We start from the raw sequence: 15,340 nt of genomic DNA, 5'->3' as shown, positions 1-15,340 counted from the left end.
CTTCAAGATGTATCATGGGGGTGTTGCAACCTAGAAGACACAAATTTGACTAACAAGTTATAAGTACATGAGTCCAAAAATTATGGAAAAGTAAAAGAGAAGATTCTTTCATTGTTTTACAAACCCTCCCCCAGGTCCCCTCCCAATCATTTGTTATATTTCAAGTGATTTTTACTTTAAAGCCTTCTTTCTCAGTGGGAAGGCGCTCACTAGGTGATCGCCATTGAGTCAGAACCCATTCATGGCTAATCCTTCAACAAGCTTTCAGAGGCTGTGGATAAGACAGAAGATTGCTGATTTTTATCCTATGGAGCAATTGGCAGATTCTAGTCTCCAGAGAGGTGTCACCTTTGATTTAGCACAAGTGTTTACCTACGAGGCCTCCATACCTAGGATATCAGGGAATATTCTCCCCCTCCTCTGCTTCCTCACAGACTCACATGCAACATAAGATAAATGTGATAGGAATTCAATACTATATATATTCTTTGAATGAAGTTGATGCTTTGAATTATAATCAAGTTAGGAAATGCAGAAGTTTGGCTTAGGGACTGTTTTAGTTTGCCAGGTACCTTGAGCTGAGATTATGAGGGGGACCAGTCCTCTTAAACATAAAGACATGGGGGAAATTTATGCAGTGACTACAACTCTAAGCTAAACATTTGATATTTATTAATTCTGAGAGTAGAGACATGAAAAAGTAATGAGGAAAAAATGAAAAAAAACCTTTTTCTTTTCATTTCTGTAATTATTATATTATTTAGCCATTTCGCTTGTGTGCTTCTGCATTTATTCATAAGATATTATTTTAAAAAGCATAGTTACTATTCAGGCCATCTTTGCTTCTACTTCTGCCATTAAGATTCTGTTTTCTTCAAATTATAGTCTGTGAAAGACTATTACTGACCTTGACCTAGAAATTATAATAGACTGCAGGTGCGTTTCAAAGTCATTCTTGTAGAAATCAATGCACAACTTGGTTTATCCCTTAATTAAAGTTCAATGTGGAAGAGTTTACTGCTGATTTTGTCATATGTTCAGGATAGTGTACAGAGTCAGTGATTCCATTTCCAATTAGATCTTACTATTAAAGAGTGACATTGATATTTTTCCATTGAACTTTTTGCAAAACAGACATGCTACCTTTATTACAACCATATCAAGTTTTAGGGGATCAAATGAGAATGAATGAAAAAGTTTTGGAAAGGTGTGTTGCTTTATAATAAAAATTATAGCTTCTTAATAATGTTCTACAAACATTATTATTGCTGAAATTGCTGGTAAATGATACTGTTTACTTTTTAAAATTTCTAGTTAAACCCTATCCTCCATCCTGTGTGAAAGCAGAACTTACTCCACATTTGGGATCATTAACAGTATCTTGGATAAGGCCAATGTATCCAGTGAATAGACTTCAAGTACAGATTCGCTACGGCTTAAATAAAGAAGAAATACAGTGGAAGGTATCATTTATATAAGTATTCTCTCCAATGCATAGATACATGTTATTTGTATCCGAATCAAACTCACTGTTTACAAGTGGACTTTTAATCCAGCTGACCCTCCACATTGTTTTGGAGACTCTAAACATTTGTGGGAAGAGGCGGCCCATCCTTCTTTCTCAGAGGGTCTGTGGACTAGAGTCTTGAAGGTTTTGGTTAGCAGCTATTCACGTTTATGTTCTAAAGCACCAGAACTCCTACAGAACAAAATTGGTTGCTGTCAAGTGTCTTCAAATTCCTAGTGATCCTGTAGGATTTGTGCATTTTAGTTTGTTTGATGAAAAGGTCTTGTTTACTGATTGTTATTGGAAGAACTTCCAAACTTCTCAATAGGGTCATAGAAAATGATTTAAGCATTTTCTACAGGTCTTTTAAGATCACCATGAAACCATTTTGTTATGAATTTTTGTCAATAAATTTGTCATAGAATGCTTTGTTTTCCTCCAGTGATATCTCTCTAGTTACAGTTCTGGTATCTTACTTTATTATTCCTCCACTTATCTGCCAAGTCTTATACAGTTGTTATTGTTTTTGTTATTGTTGTTAAGTGCTGTCAAGTCACTTGCAACTCATAATGACCCTATGTACAATTGCTCTGAAACCTTCTCTAAGTTGGGCCAATTTAATGGTCTCCAAACATAGCTACCCTTAATTACCCCAGTAACTGAGTCAATCCATCTCACTGAGGGTCTTCCTTTCTTGTGCTCCCTCCACTCTTCTAAGCATGATGTCCTTCTCCAAGGACTGGTTCCTTCTTGCAACATGCCCTAAGTATGTCAGATGAGAATGTCAGATAAGACTTCAGAATCCTTGCGTCCAAGGAGCAGCCTGATTTCACCCTTTCTAGGATGGACCTGTTTGTTCTCTTAGCAGTCCTTGGTATATTCAATACTCTTCTTCAGCACCACAGCTCAAAGGCATTGATAGTAAGGCCCTGGAATTGATGGGAAGCTAATTGAGGTGTCTTTAACACATGCAGCTGTAAATGTGCTCACTAGCCTATACCATTTGGAAGAAAACTACTTGGCCCACTTACCAGAAGAGATTCATATTTGTCCCCTTTCCCAAAAAAGGCAATCCAACAGGGTGCAAAAATTATTTAACAAAATAGTTAATATCATATATAAGTTAAATCTTGGTAAAAGATTCTTTTAAAACATCTGGAACAGCACATCAGAGGAGAATTTCAGAAGTTTAACCTGGATTCAGAAGAAGCCCTAACACAAATGACATCATATCTGATGTCTGATGGAAAGCAGAGAATACTTGAAATATTTTTACTTGTGTTTTATTGATAACACTAAAGTACTATGCAAATATTGAGAAGAATGGGGATCCCAAAACACTTATGCGAAACCTGTATTAAGAAGCTATTGTTGAAAATGAACAAGAGAACACTGCATGGTTTAAAATCAAGAAAGATGTATGTCAGAGTTGTACACTTTCTCCATTCCTATTTAGTGTGAATGCTGAACAAGTAATCTGAGAAGCTGCACTTTATGAAGAAGAATGTGACATCGGATTTGGAGGAAGACTCATTAACAACCACATTATGCAAATGACACAATTTTCCTTTCTGTAAGTGAACAGAACAGGACTTGAAACACTTGGTGCTGATGGTCAGACTACAGCCTTCAATATGGTTACATCTCAGTATCCAGAGGAAAAAGTTCCTCACCACTAGACCAAAAGGCTACCTCATGACTGATGGAGAAAAGTGTGAAGTTGTCAATAATTTCATTTTACTTGGATACACAATCGGCACCCCTGGTCCTGGCAGTCAAAAAGGAAAAATGTATATTGCATTGGGAATATTTAGACCTCTACAAAGTATCTAAGAGCAACAATGTCAGTTTAAGGACTAAGGTCACTTGATTCAACCCGTAGTCTTTTCAGTTGCTTGGTATGCATCAGAGCTGGGCAATGAATAAGGATAATAGAAGAAGAATTGATGCTTTTAGATTATGGTGTTTGAGAAGAGTACTGAGTATCCCACGGACTGCCAAAAGTACAAACAAGTCTGTCAAGGAGGAAGTATAACCAGGGTGCTAGAGGCAAGGATGGTGAAATTTTGTCTCACATACTTTAAGCATGTTGTCAAGAGGGACAAGTCCTTCAAAAAAGACATTGTACTGAAAAAGATGTAGTTCAGAAAAAGAGGAAGCACGTCAACAAGATCATTGACACGGTAGCTGTACAAAGGGCTTGAGTGTATCAGAAGTGCTGAGATTGACCCACGGTAGGGCAAGGTTCACATCTGTTAGTAGGATTGCTATGAGTCATGACACTTACCAAAAAAAAAAATTAACTATTACTACATTGGGATGACAAATTGAAGAGGAATGGTCTTGAAATTGTTATTAACTTATAATGATATTTTTATAATCATCATTTTTTACATTATTTTCAAGTTTTAAACTTTGTCATTGGGAAGCAAATAATAGTGTGGATAAGCCAATTCTTACCTTGAAAAAGCTCATAGTCTGCATCTAATATGTGTCTTTAGGACACAGAAACTCAGTCTGTTTTATTAAATTTAGTAGTAATGTTAAAGCTTTCTTTGTGTATTCTTAAGTATATTTTAGATTGATTTGATGCATGCATTTTAGCAATGGTTATGGATAATACTGTCTTTTTTATAATGCAGGTGGTTCAGGTGAATGAAACAGAATCAAAGTCTATCACTCTTGTGGTGTCAGACCTGTGTGCAATCTATGCTGTCCAGATGCGCTGTAAGAGACAAGATGGACTAGGATATTGGAGCGACTGGAGTCCTACTACCTATACAGTTGTCACAGACATAAAAGGTCAGCAGAAGTTTTATAAATGTGTCTTGTGACATGCTATGTGTGTGCTTCAAATATTGCTTAAAAATATTTCTAACACATCTTGGACTCCTTGTCACTTTGCAGTTCCTACCAGAGGACCAGAATTTTGGGGAATAATTAATGAAGATGCTTCTAAAACAGAGAGAAATGTCACTTTACTTTGGAAGGTATCCTGGTTTCTTAAGAAGATGTTCCTTTGAATGGAAATCCAAGTTCTCTATAAATTTTCATTAAAATATTAATTTAAAAAATGACAAAAAAGTTATTCTTTCAACTCAGTTGTATACGTTTTTAAATAAAATTTATGTAAATATTGTTGTTGCAAGTAGCTTGACAAATCACTTTGACTTCGCTATTATATTCTCACAGAATTTATTTCATCATCATATGCTTTCACTGTTAATCTTCAAAAGATCTTATGGCAGCCACAATAAAGATTCTAGGGGAAAAAAAGTAAAGAAGACCTTGTGACCTCATGTGTCATTTTATTTTTTATTTGGATTGTGTAATGGATGAGGCACTGGAACACCAGAATGGCATTGTTGTTAGGTGCCATTGAGTTGAGAACAACTCATAAGAGACCATATGAACAATAGATCTACACTGAGTTCTATCCTACATCATCCTCATCAACTCTGACATACTTGAGCCCATTGCTGCAGTCACTGTTAATCTATCTAGATGAGGGTCATCTTCTCTTTTGCTGACCCTCTACCTTTCCAAGCATGTGCACATTTCCAAGTAATAGCCCCTCCTACTCCTAGTAACATTCCCAAAGTTTGTGAGATGAAGTTTCACAGTCCTTGCCTTTGAGGAGCACTCTGGTTGCACTTTTCCCAAAACATATTTGTTTGGTCTTTTGCACTCTGTGGGATATTCCGTTCAATTCTCCAACACTACGACTCAAAGACATCAATTCTATCATCCATAATCATTGTCCAGCATAGGAAATGATTGAAAAGACCATGGTCTGAACCAGGCGAACTTTAGTTTTTAAATCAATGTCATTGTTCCTTAGTATTTTGGAGATGTTCTTGCAAGCAGAATTTGTCAATGCAGTATCTTTTGAGTTATTGACTTCTGGTAGTGGATTCAAGTAAGATGAAATGATTGACAATTTCAATCTTTTCTCCAACTATCATGATTCTGTCTACTGGTCCAGTTGTGAGGATTTTTATCTTCTTTATGTTGCAGTGTAATCCATATTGAAGGCTATAGTTGTAAGCTGTAATTCTACACTCTGCTTTGACATGTTCTAGTTATATTACTTCTATTTTGGCAGGGTCACTTACACTACTTGAACATTCCCTTCCTCATCAGTACATATGAAGAATTAGAACAAATATTCCCTTGAGGAAAAAAAAATTCTTTGCATATTTAACTTCATAGACAATAAAAGTAGCCTTCCTAACTTATATTAAAGACATCCAAAATATAAAAAAAATGCTCTATTTTGTGAGGGGATAAGCTCAAACTCATTGTGTGTCAGAAGTGACTCATAGCTCACCCTAGAGCAGGTTTTCAGAGATTATAAATCACGTGGGAGAAGATTATCCATCCGGCAGTTCAGAAGTTTCAGTATAGCAATTTTTATAGTATTTCTTTTCCATGGTTGAGCATTTTCTTCCTCTCCTCCTCCAATTTACCCCACAACACACCCCTTGTTCCAGATTATAGTCATATATATAATGCCTAATCATTTTTCCTTCGAGACAGTTTTGTCCTCATCTGACCTAATGAAGTGTTCATTATCTATCCACTTTCCCCCCATTATATTCCCACCACCCAGCAATTAAAAAAAATACTCCCGTTCCGAAGTGCATTGATTTCCATTCCAAGTGAATAGGTAATTTGGTCACTATGGAGATCTGTTGCAATCCCGAAAACACATAGCTCCAGGACACCAGCTTCTGCAGGAGAGGGATGGGCAATCTCCTCCTATACGATTAACTGCCTCTGAAAACCCACCAGAAGGTCGGGTATGGCTCCATTCCAACTCTCTGGTACACAACAATTACAACAACACATAAATTATATTTGAGAATAAAACACATAAAGATAAGTGTTTTGTTACTGTGAATTGCTGTTGAGTTTAGGCTTTTTTTCTTTTTAGTATGAATTTTCTATATGTGATTTTTTGATTGATATTTAAATGAGAGATTATAGAGAACTTGGATTATCATTCATTCATTGTTGCACATTTTTCTCCTTGCCCACCTTTCACCCCAAATTCACTTTTCTCTTTGAAAAGAAAAAAAATTCATTGCTATACTACCCCCCGCCCCCCTTTACTATGCAACTCTTTTTCTGGACTCTTACCATGCAAATAATACCTAATCATATATCCCTTTTAAACAGTTCTCTCCCTCATCTGTTTTAATGTGGTGTACATTATTTATCCCCTCTTTTCTTAGTTTTTCTTCATACCTGAGGACAGTCCTATTTTACAACAGTGACATTATGCAGTCTTTATGCTTTTGTGAATGAACTATTTCACTCAACATAATGTTCTCCAGGGTCACCCGTTTTGGATCACAGTTCTTGAATTCCTTGTTTTGCAGTGCTGCATAGTATTCCATTGTGTGAATATAACACAGCTTCTTTAGCCATTCATTTGTTGATGGGCATTAGGGTTGTTTCTAACTCTTTGCTATTGTGAACAAAACAGCAGTAAACATAGATGTGGATATATCTGCTTGGGTGACAATTCTAGTTTCTTTAGGGTATATTTCCAGTAGTGGAATTGCTGAGTCTAGTGGTATTTCTATTTCCAACTTTTTGAGAAAAAGCCATACTGCCTTCCAGAGTGGTTGCACCATTTTATACTCCCACCAACAGTGAATAAGGATTCCAGTTTCTCCACAACATTAACAGTATTTATTGTTTGCTGCTCTGTTGAATTTTGCTATTCTTACTGGGGTGAGATGATATCTCATACTTGTTTTGATTTACATCTCTCATAGAGCTAGTTATTTGAACATTTCTTCAAATGTTTGTTTGGCATCTGAATGCCTTCTTTGGTGAAGTGTCTGTTCATATCCTGTGCTCATTTGGCAATTGGGTTGTTTACCTTTATCTTGTTGTGGTGCTCAAGTATTCTATAAATTCTAGATAGAAGTCCCTTATCAGATATGTTGTTACCAAATATTTTTCCCAGTCTGTGGCTTCCCTCTTTATCTGCTGGAGTTTTTTGATGTGCTTAGGGATTTGATTCTTAGAAGGTCTCATTCATCTATTTTATCCTCTCCTGGTTGTAGGTTTTGCAGGACACTTGGAAGACTGTTCACGGTGAGGATTAGGGCTTCTAGAATTCTTCCAAGCTTTTCTCTAATGAAGTTTATAGTCCTTGGTTTTAGTCCTAGGTCTTTGATCCACTTTGAGTTGGTTTTTGTATATGTGTGATGGTTTTCCAATTTTGCCAATATCATTTATTAGAAAAGCTATTATTTCCCCACTTAATTGATTTAATCTCCTTGTTAAAAATCAGTTGTCCATAGGTAGATGGGGTGATTGCTGAGTTCTCAATTCTATTCCATTAATCTATGTGTCTGTCATTATACCAGTACCACATTGTCTTGGTCACCACGGCAGTGGAGAAATCAGGGAGTGAGATTCCTCCTACCTTATTTCTCTTTTTAAGTAGTGCTTTGCCTATTCAGGATCTCTTTCAATTCCAAATGAAATTGGAGATTGCCTTTCCCATCTCGTTGAAGAATGGAATTGGTATTTGAATTGAGATTGCATTGAATATGTAAATTGCCTTAAGTAGTATTGTCATTTTCACAATATTGAGTCTTCCTATTCAAGAGCAAGGCATAGTCTTCATTTCTCCAGTTCTCTTTTTGTTTCTTGTAGTAATGCTTTGTAATTTTCTTTGAATATAACCTTTGGGTTTCAAGTTAGATTTACTCCCAAGTATTTAATCTTGTGATTAGCTATTGTGGTGGGTATTGTTTTTCTTAGCCCAGTTCTATATTTTCTCTGTCACTGTAGAGAAATCCAATTGATTTTTTGTATTTTGCATGTTGATCTTTTATCCTGCCGCTTTGCTAAATTGGTCAACTATGTCCAGTAGTTTTCTTGCTGAGTCTTTAGGGTTTTCTAAGTATACTATCATATCATCTGCGTAGTGTGCTGCCAAAACAGAATCAACTCATAGTGGGTTTTCAGAGCCAGTAATTTGCACCAGAGATTTCCTATCCTTTTCTTGTGAAGTAGCTGGTGAATTTGAACCGCATGCCTTTGAAATTGCAGCTCAGGTTCTTACCTTTAAGTGGTGTAAAAAGATAACCAACAGAAGGAAAATAATTATCCTGTGTTCCCAGATTTTCTAAGACAGATTTGTTTATTCTTTTGCATGGATTGATACAGTGGCTACAGCAATGTGAGATTATGAGGATGGTATTGGTTCGAATAGGGTTTTTTCTGTTGTTTAGGGTCACTACCAGTCAGGGATGACACCTAACAACAGCAACATGTTCCAGGATCTATCAGAACCTTCATACACCTTCTGAGGCCTGCCTCCAGTCTCCTACCTGTACCAACTGCACTTCTACTCCCTGCTGTCATACATTATCCTTTAAATTAGAGTTGCCTGCAAGTAAGAAATGTATAATGAGAGTTTCATGAATTCAGCTTAGTTTCTTTTGCTTAGTTGGTATAAAATGCACCATAGTCCCTTAAACTAATCACCACCTTTAATGTTTGCTACAGCCCTTGATGAAACAAGAGTCACTGTGCAGTGTGAGAAGGTATGTGGTGAAACATCACACCTCCCGCAATGGAACATGGTCAGAAGATATGGGAAATCATACTAAATTCACTTTCCTGTGGACAGAGCAAGCACATACTGTCACAGTTCTCGCTATCAACTCAATTGGTGCTTCTTTCACAAATTTTAATATAACATTCTCATGGCCTATGAGCAAAGGTAAGAAGAGAAATAGAGGTCTTTCAAAATTTCTGTAGCTTGTCAAATTGATTCTGAATAGTAAAACTACTTCACAATGATTTCAAGAATGTAATCTTATGGGATCAGATTGCCATATCTTCTCTCAAAGGTCAAATTCCTTTTCATTAACAGCCTACCCTTTAACCCATTATACATTCAGTGTTTCTTTTTTATTCTGTAATAATAATAATAGTAATAATAATACTTTTAAAAGCCCAGACCCATTGCCCTCCAGCTGGATCCAACTCAAAGTGACCCAAGACTACTAATGGTTTTGCTTTGATGAAACCTTTCAGTTAGCATTTCGATGTTTTACACACTGCACCACCAGGGCTTCTTAGGCACTACTTTGCGGAACCTTCTGGCATCTTGCCAGTTTGGATGTGACCCTTTATTGGGTTTCTGAGGCTGTAAATCTTTGCAGAAGACTGCTTTTTTGTCTCCTACTGAGCTGCTGGTTTTGAACTACCCACCTTTTAATTAGCAGCCTGATAAATTACCCTCTACACCATCATCAGTGCTTCTTTAGACTGTATAGAGGATGGTAAAATTACCAGATTGTAAGTTGTAGGTAAGAGCTTGGAGAAAATCAGAAAAGATGTTGTGTGATATTTCAGGAAAGAATACTTTTTTGTATGATAGCCAAAAATGTTTTTATTTCGATTTTAGAATAGTGTTTCTCCTGTTACACATTCTCATATTTCATTGCTTATATTGTTACTTATATTTCCTTAATAACGTCTGTGTACTTTATTTATTAATTTAAATGTCTGGCTTTCCCTCTTCTCCACTAGATAGTAGTTTTCTAAAGGGTAATGGATAATAAGATATTTTCTTTAAGTTTTAATTTAAGAATTAATTTCTTTTTTTCCCCCTCCTTCAGTAAATATCGTGCGGTCATTCATTGCTTATCCTTTAAATAACAGTTGTGTGATTCTCTCTTGGATGCTGTCACCCAGTGATTACAATCTAATGTATTTTATTATTGAATGGAAAAGTCTTGATGAGAACAGTGAAATTAAATGGAATAGAGTCCTTCCATCGGTTAAGAAATATTACGTATATGGTAAGTTTAATTATTTCCTTTCATGGAATACTTTGACACTACAGATTATGAAAACAAATAATGTAACTATTTAATGAAAACAGTTAATACTAACATTTTAATACAAATAATGGTATCATTTTGTCACAATCTTTTAATTCTATTTCCTTCTAGTGTTTTGAGTATTTCTATACTGTTTTTTATATTTTTAGGTTGTGATCATGTCTTGTGCCACTTTAACGTAGGTTTCTCATGTGATGTTATAACACAGCATATTTCCATTTCTTCTGCAATCTTAGAACTTTTCTTTTTAATTAATAGTCACAGTGGTATTTTATTCCAATGTTTATATAAACATTGAAACTTTTAGAAGATTTATGTGCTTTGAACTTTTCATTTTATTTTAAACTTTTGAAATTTTATTCTTATTTATGGCTATGCATAGGTCTAGTCTAAGGATCTAGAACTGAGTAAGATAAGTCAGTTATAGTAAAATTATGTGAAGAGATTGAGATTGTTAACAACTTTAGTTTGCTTGGCTCCACTGTCAACACTCTTGGCACCAGCAGCCAGGAAATAAAAAAATGTATTGTGATGGGAAAGTCTGCCGTTAGGGACCTCTCCAGGGTACTGAAGAGCAATGGTGTCACTCTGGAGACTATGGTGCATCTGATACAGGCTATGGTCTTTGCAATCACTTGTTATGCATCAGAGAGTTGGACAGTGACTAAGGAGGATAGAAGGAGAATTGATGCCTTTGAGCTGTGGTACTGAAGAAGGGTATTGAATGTACCATGGATTGCTAAGAAAACAAACAGATTCATCCTGGAGAGGGTTGAACATGGCTGCTCTTTGGAGGCAAGGATTCTGGGGCTTCATCTGACATACTTTGGACATGTTCTAAGGAGGAACGAGTCCTTGAAGAGGGACATCATGCTTGGGAGGGTGGAGGGACAGCGCAAGAGGGGAAGACCCTCTATGAGGTGGATTGATTCAGTGACTGGGTAATCGAGATGGGTGTGTCAGAGGCAGTGCGATTGGCACAGGACAGAGCAGAGTTTAGGGCTATTGTACATAGGGTTGCTATGAGTTGCAAGCGACTCGATAGCACATAACAACAACAAGATAATGTCAACTCATGTTTACTATTGCACCATGAGGCCAGTATAACCCTCCTCAAAACAAAACAGTGGTTTTCCTGGAAGATAAAGTAAAAAAAAGACCAAAACCCTATCCAAAACAAAACAAATAAACCCCAACAATCAGATGCTACTCTTAATTCTGATTCTTGGCTACTCATCATCAGGCTTACAAGCCTGAAATATTTCTGAGAGGAGATTATCCATCTTTGTTCTCTGATTGGCTTGTGGATTTGAATCAGCAGCCTTTTAGTTAACAGAACAACATGTAAAATAGCAGTCTCCACTCTGAGTAAGAACTAAAGAGAGACCATTTCCCAGGTTTCAGTACCTCCCCCCCAAAAAATTAAGGAGAGAAATCAAGAATTTTTGTAATTTTATTGTAAAGTGTTGTAGCAAGGACTTCTAGTTTGTTTCGTTTCAGACTCATGTAATTTAGCATCAAGCTAAACAAATTATTGATGGGGAATGCAATTTACTCATCATAGCTATTGCCCAAGAGGCTACACTTTGTTTCACTGGAGACATGGGACATGGAATTTTGGGTTAAAAGAGAGAAGTGTCTTGTGAAATAATATCCATAATTGTGAGTATTTGTGAAAAACTGATGGATTCATTATGAGATTTGCTATGGAGATCATGGTCCTCCTAGAATTCTAGGTTCCAGCATGTCACAACACAACTCTTAGTCTCTTCCCCTCATGATTGTTGTATAGGGTTGCACAAGACAAACTCTCAGCTTCTCCAATAGGGATATTAAATAAGTCAGATTTTCTATGAAAAGAGAATATTGTTTGTTTTGGAGATAAGTAAAAAAAGGTAGAGTATATTTTTGTAGAGAGAGAAAAATGAGTCAAAGAAACAACTCATATACCCTGAACTACTTGAACAAATAATTTGCTATCACTGGAATACACCTTTGAAAAGTTGAAGTCTTCCATACCTGGTTAAGTTTGTTTTTGTTTTTTAATTTAAGAAAAAAATATTTCCAAGCATTTTTTTTGTCATTGCTAGGAGATTTTGGGGTCCTTAGGTTGTTTTTTTAAATCCTCTCTCTTAACAACAACTAATTTGGAAATATAGGAGAGTCATTTAACATTTATTTTTATTGTATAGCCTCCACTGATTAATCTTAATTCCTTAAAAATTAACTTTTATTTTACTTTTATCTTCAGATCATTTCATCCCCATTGAGAGGTATCAGTTCAGTCTTTATCCAGTATTTATGGAAGGAGTAGGAAAACCAAAGATAATAAATAGTTTCATTAAAGGTAAATTTTCTATTTTTACTTCCTTTTTAGGTAGCCATGTGGTTTACAATTTGTTTACAGTAATACTGTCACCTGATTATTCTTTTACTGTACAATAATTAGTCATGTGTCCAGGGTCTAGGCAGATGGTAATTACAGTAATTGCAATGAGGGTACATGGTTCCATGGTGAAATAAGAAAGAAAATGAACAGACATTGTGGTATTGAATCCTTGTGATGGTAATTAAAATTTCTAGTCTGTAATTGCATAAAAAATTTATGGAAATAATGAGAAATTCACAAGTGTATAATGAAATATAATAAGGACTAATTATAACAGTATTTACTATATAATTAATGTAACTGTAAGAATAATATATATATATATAAATATAGGTACATTTCTATGATACATATAAGTACATGTATTGTTTTTTAATTGTTATTGTTTTTTAGTCTTATAAGGCCTATTTTCAATTTTTCTAATTTTGTAATTGTGATCTGAGGGTAAGTTTACAGAATAAGTAGACTTTCTCCGTAAGCATTTACATACGTCTTGTTTTTTTTTTTTTTTTGCTTGCCAATGTTAGGTTTAATCATGTTAAATTATTAATGTTCAATTGTTTTTAACAACAAAACCTTGGAACCTCATGTGATAAAATATAACAAAAATCAGTAACCTTCTGCTAGCCAAAAGAAGAAAACAGGTGAAAGACACAAAACAGTAAGACTAGAAATAAAAAGAAAAGCAGTCCTAACAGCGTTGTGTAGGACTATATGTCTTGTTTTATGATATTAGTTATATCAGTCACAATTGTATTCTTCCTATTTATTAATTTTTAAAAATCATGACAGTACTTCACAGGAAATATTTTTCCATTAAAGAGTTAAATTGTGTAGTTTAACAAAATAAATTATGAATAATTTTAAACAAAAATTTTTTTAAATTCATATTATCCTACTTGGAGTATCACTCTTTACCAACATTTGTATACTGATAGTTGCTTTTCAACATGTCTTGAAATTCCAAAAGTCTAATAATGAAATAACAAGAGAAAAAAATTGTATAATAAAAATAATTATAAAATTTCATTTGCATATAATTAGCAAAAATTTATTGGCCACTATTCTAAGCACTGGAGATTGAGTAGTCAACATAAATCTCTTCCCTTGTTGATCTTAAATTCTAATGTATTAGCAGCAGTAAAAATTTAAAAAGAAGACTGAAGAGGAGTTGATGCATTTAATTAGGATGTTGGTGAAGAAAATTGAATGTACCATTGGCTTCCATAGGACAAACTAATTTAACCAGATAAATTGATGTCATCAGTGCAACAATGGATTGATAGACAATAATGTTTGTGAGGAGGGTGCAGGACTGAGCAGTGTTTTGTTTGTACACAGGATTGCTGTGCATTGGAGTTGACTTAATAGTACCTAAAACAATGACAGTGTGAGTAGCAGACAATATTATATAACAGTAGAAGAGATATAAGTAAGTGGAATCAAATATTGTCTGCAAAATAGTGAATATGATTGATGCCGCTGGGTTGTAAGTCAAAACAATTAAAATGATATGCCAGATTTTATGTTGTAAATATCTTACCACAATTTAAAAAAGAATAAAGGAAAAGAAAATTTTCTTACAAAACAAAAGAAAAATAAGGTAAGGAGATAAAGGTGTAGTGTTTAGCTAGAAAGCCCAGAAATAATCTATTCATAGAAATGATTTTGCGTATTTTTGTTAACTGTTAAGTTGGAACTGACCCATAGCTGACTGACCCTCCAGTGTATTTTCAGAGACAGTAAATTGCACCAGAGGAGATCTTTCCCCTGCAGAGAAGCTGATGGATTTGAAGAGTATACCTCTGCATTGGCAGTGCAATTCTTTACCACTCAGCCCAACAGAGCTCCCTAGTTGAAGAAAAGCATGTTCAAAGACTTGTAGAAGTGAGCATGCTTGGTGATTCAAGAAACAACAAAGAGGTTTAGCAATGTAGGTCATGCAAGTGTAGTTGAAGTAAACAAGGTAAAAGATTGGCAGGTATTGTCCCTGTGCTTAGAGAGTGATGGTAAATACCTCTCTTTACATTTTAATTCCTAGAACCTAAAAATTAACCACATAAAGAGGAATAATAATTTTGAAAGAACAATTTACTGAATTACAATAATATTAAACAACAAAAGTGATTGCCATGGAGTCAGAATGGACCCATAGCTGATCCTCCACTGAGTTTTCAGAGGCTCTAAACTGCCAAAAGGAGATTGCCCCTCTTGTTCCTGTAGAGTTATTAGTAGATTTGAACCAGTCACCTTTGTGTTAGCAGTGCAACTTCTTAGCAACTAGATCATCACAGCTACCTAAACAACAATACTTCTTTATAAAAGGGTTCATGACCATAGGTTTAGCTTCCTCTTTTTTATTTTTACTTTTTGATACAGTACACATTTGTGATAGAATTAAAGTCTTCGGTGTTTTTTAATGCTGTATTTATTTTATTGAATCAATTTTACCTCACAGTGAAGCCATGTGCAACTGATAGAAATAATGCACAGCCCTGTACTATAACAATTGTTGCCATGTCTGAGCCCATTGCTGTAGTCAGTCTTCCCTTTTCCTTTTTT

The 15,340-nt window shown here is 35.2% G+C and overlaps 1 protein-coding gene across 1 annotated transcript in view; it reads left to right on the top strand.

Annotated features, from left to right (window-relative positions):
• LOC102852821 (leptin receptor-like) overlaps window positions 1-15,340 on the top strand; it is a 72,239-nt gene that overhangs the window by 33,522 nt on the left and 23,377 nt on the right. Inside the window, exons 10-15 of the mRNA XM_006879840.1 lie at window positions 1,315-1,463; window positions 4,150-4,309; window positions 4,415-4,497; window positions 9,044-9,260; window positions 10,165-10,347; window positions 12,641-12,736. Coding sequence (XP_006879902.1) covers window positions 1,315-1,463; window positions 4,150-4,309; window positions 4,415-4,497; window positions 9,044-9,260; window positions 10,165-10,347; window positions 12,641-12,736 — 888 coding nt within the window. The remainder of the gene's footprint in view (window positions 1-1,314; window positions 1,464-4,149; window positions 4,310-4,414; window positions 4,498-9,043; window positions 9,261-10,164; window positions 10,348-12,640; window positions 12,737-15,340) is intronic.

Source organism: Elephantulus edwardii, unplaced genomic scaffold, assembly GCF_000299155.1.
Source record: "Elephantulus edwardii isolate Elephantulus edwardi_28Jun2011 unplaced genomic scaffold, EleEdw1.0 scaffold00005, whole genome shotgun sequence".
Classification (NCBI taxonomy): Eukaryota; Metazoa; Chordata; class Mammalia; order Macroscelidea; family Macroscelididae; genus Elephantulus; species Elephantulus edwardii.
Note: the sequence above shows the minus strand (reverse complement) of the source record. Positions and strands in the feature narration are given on the sequence as shown.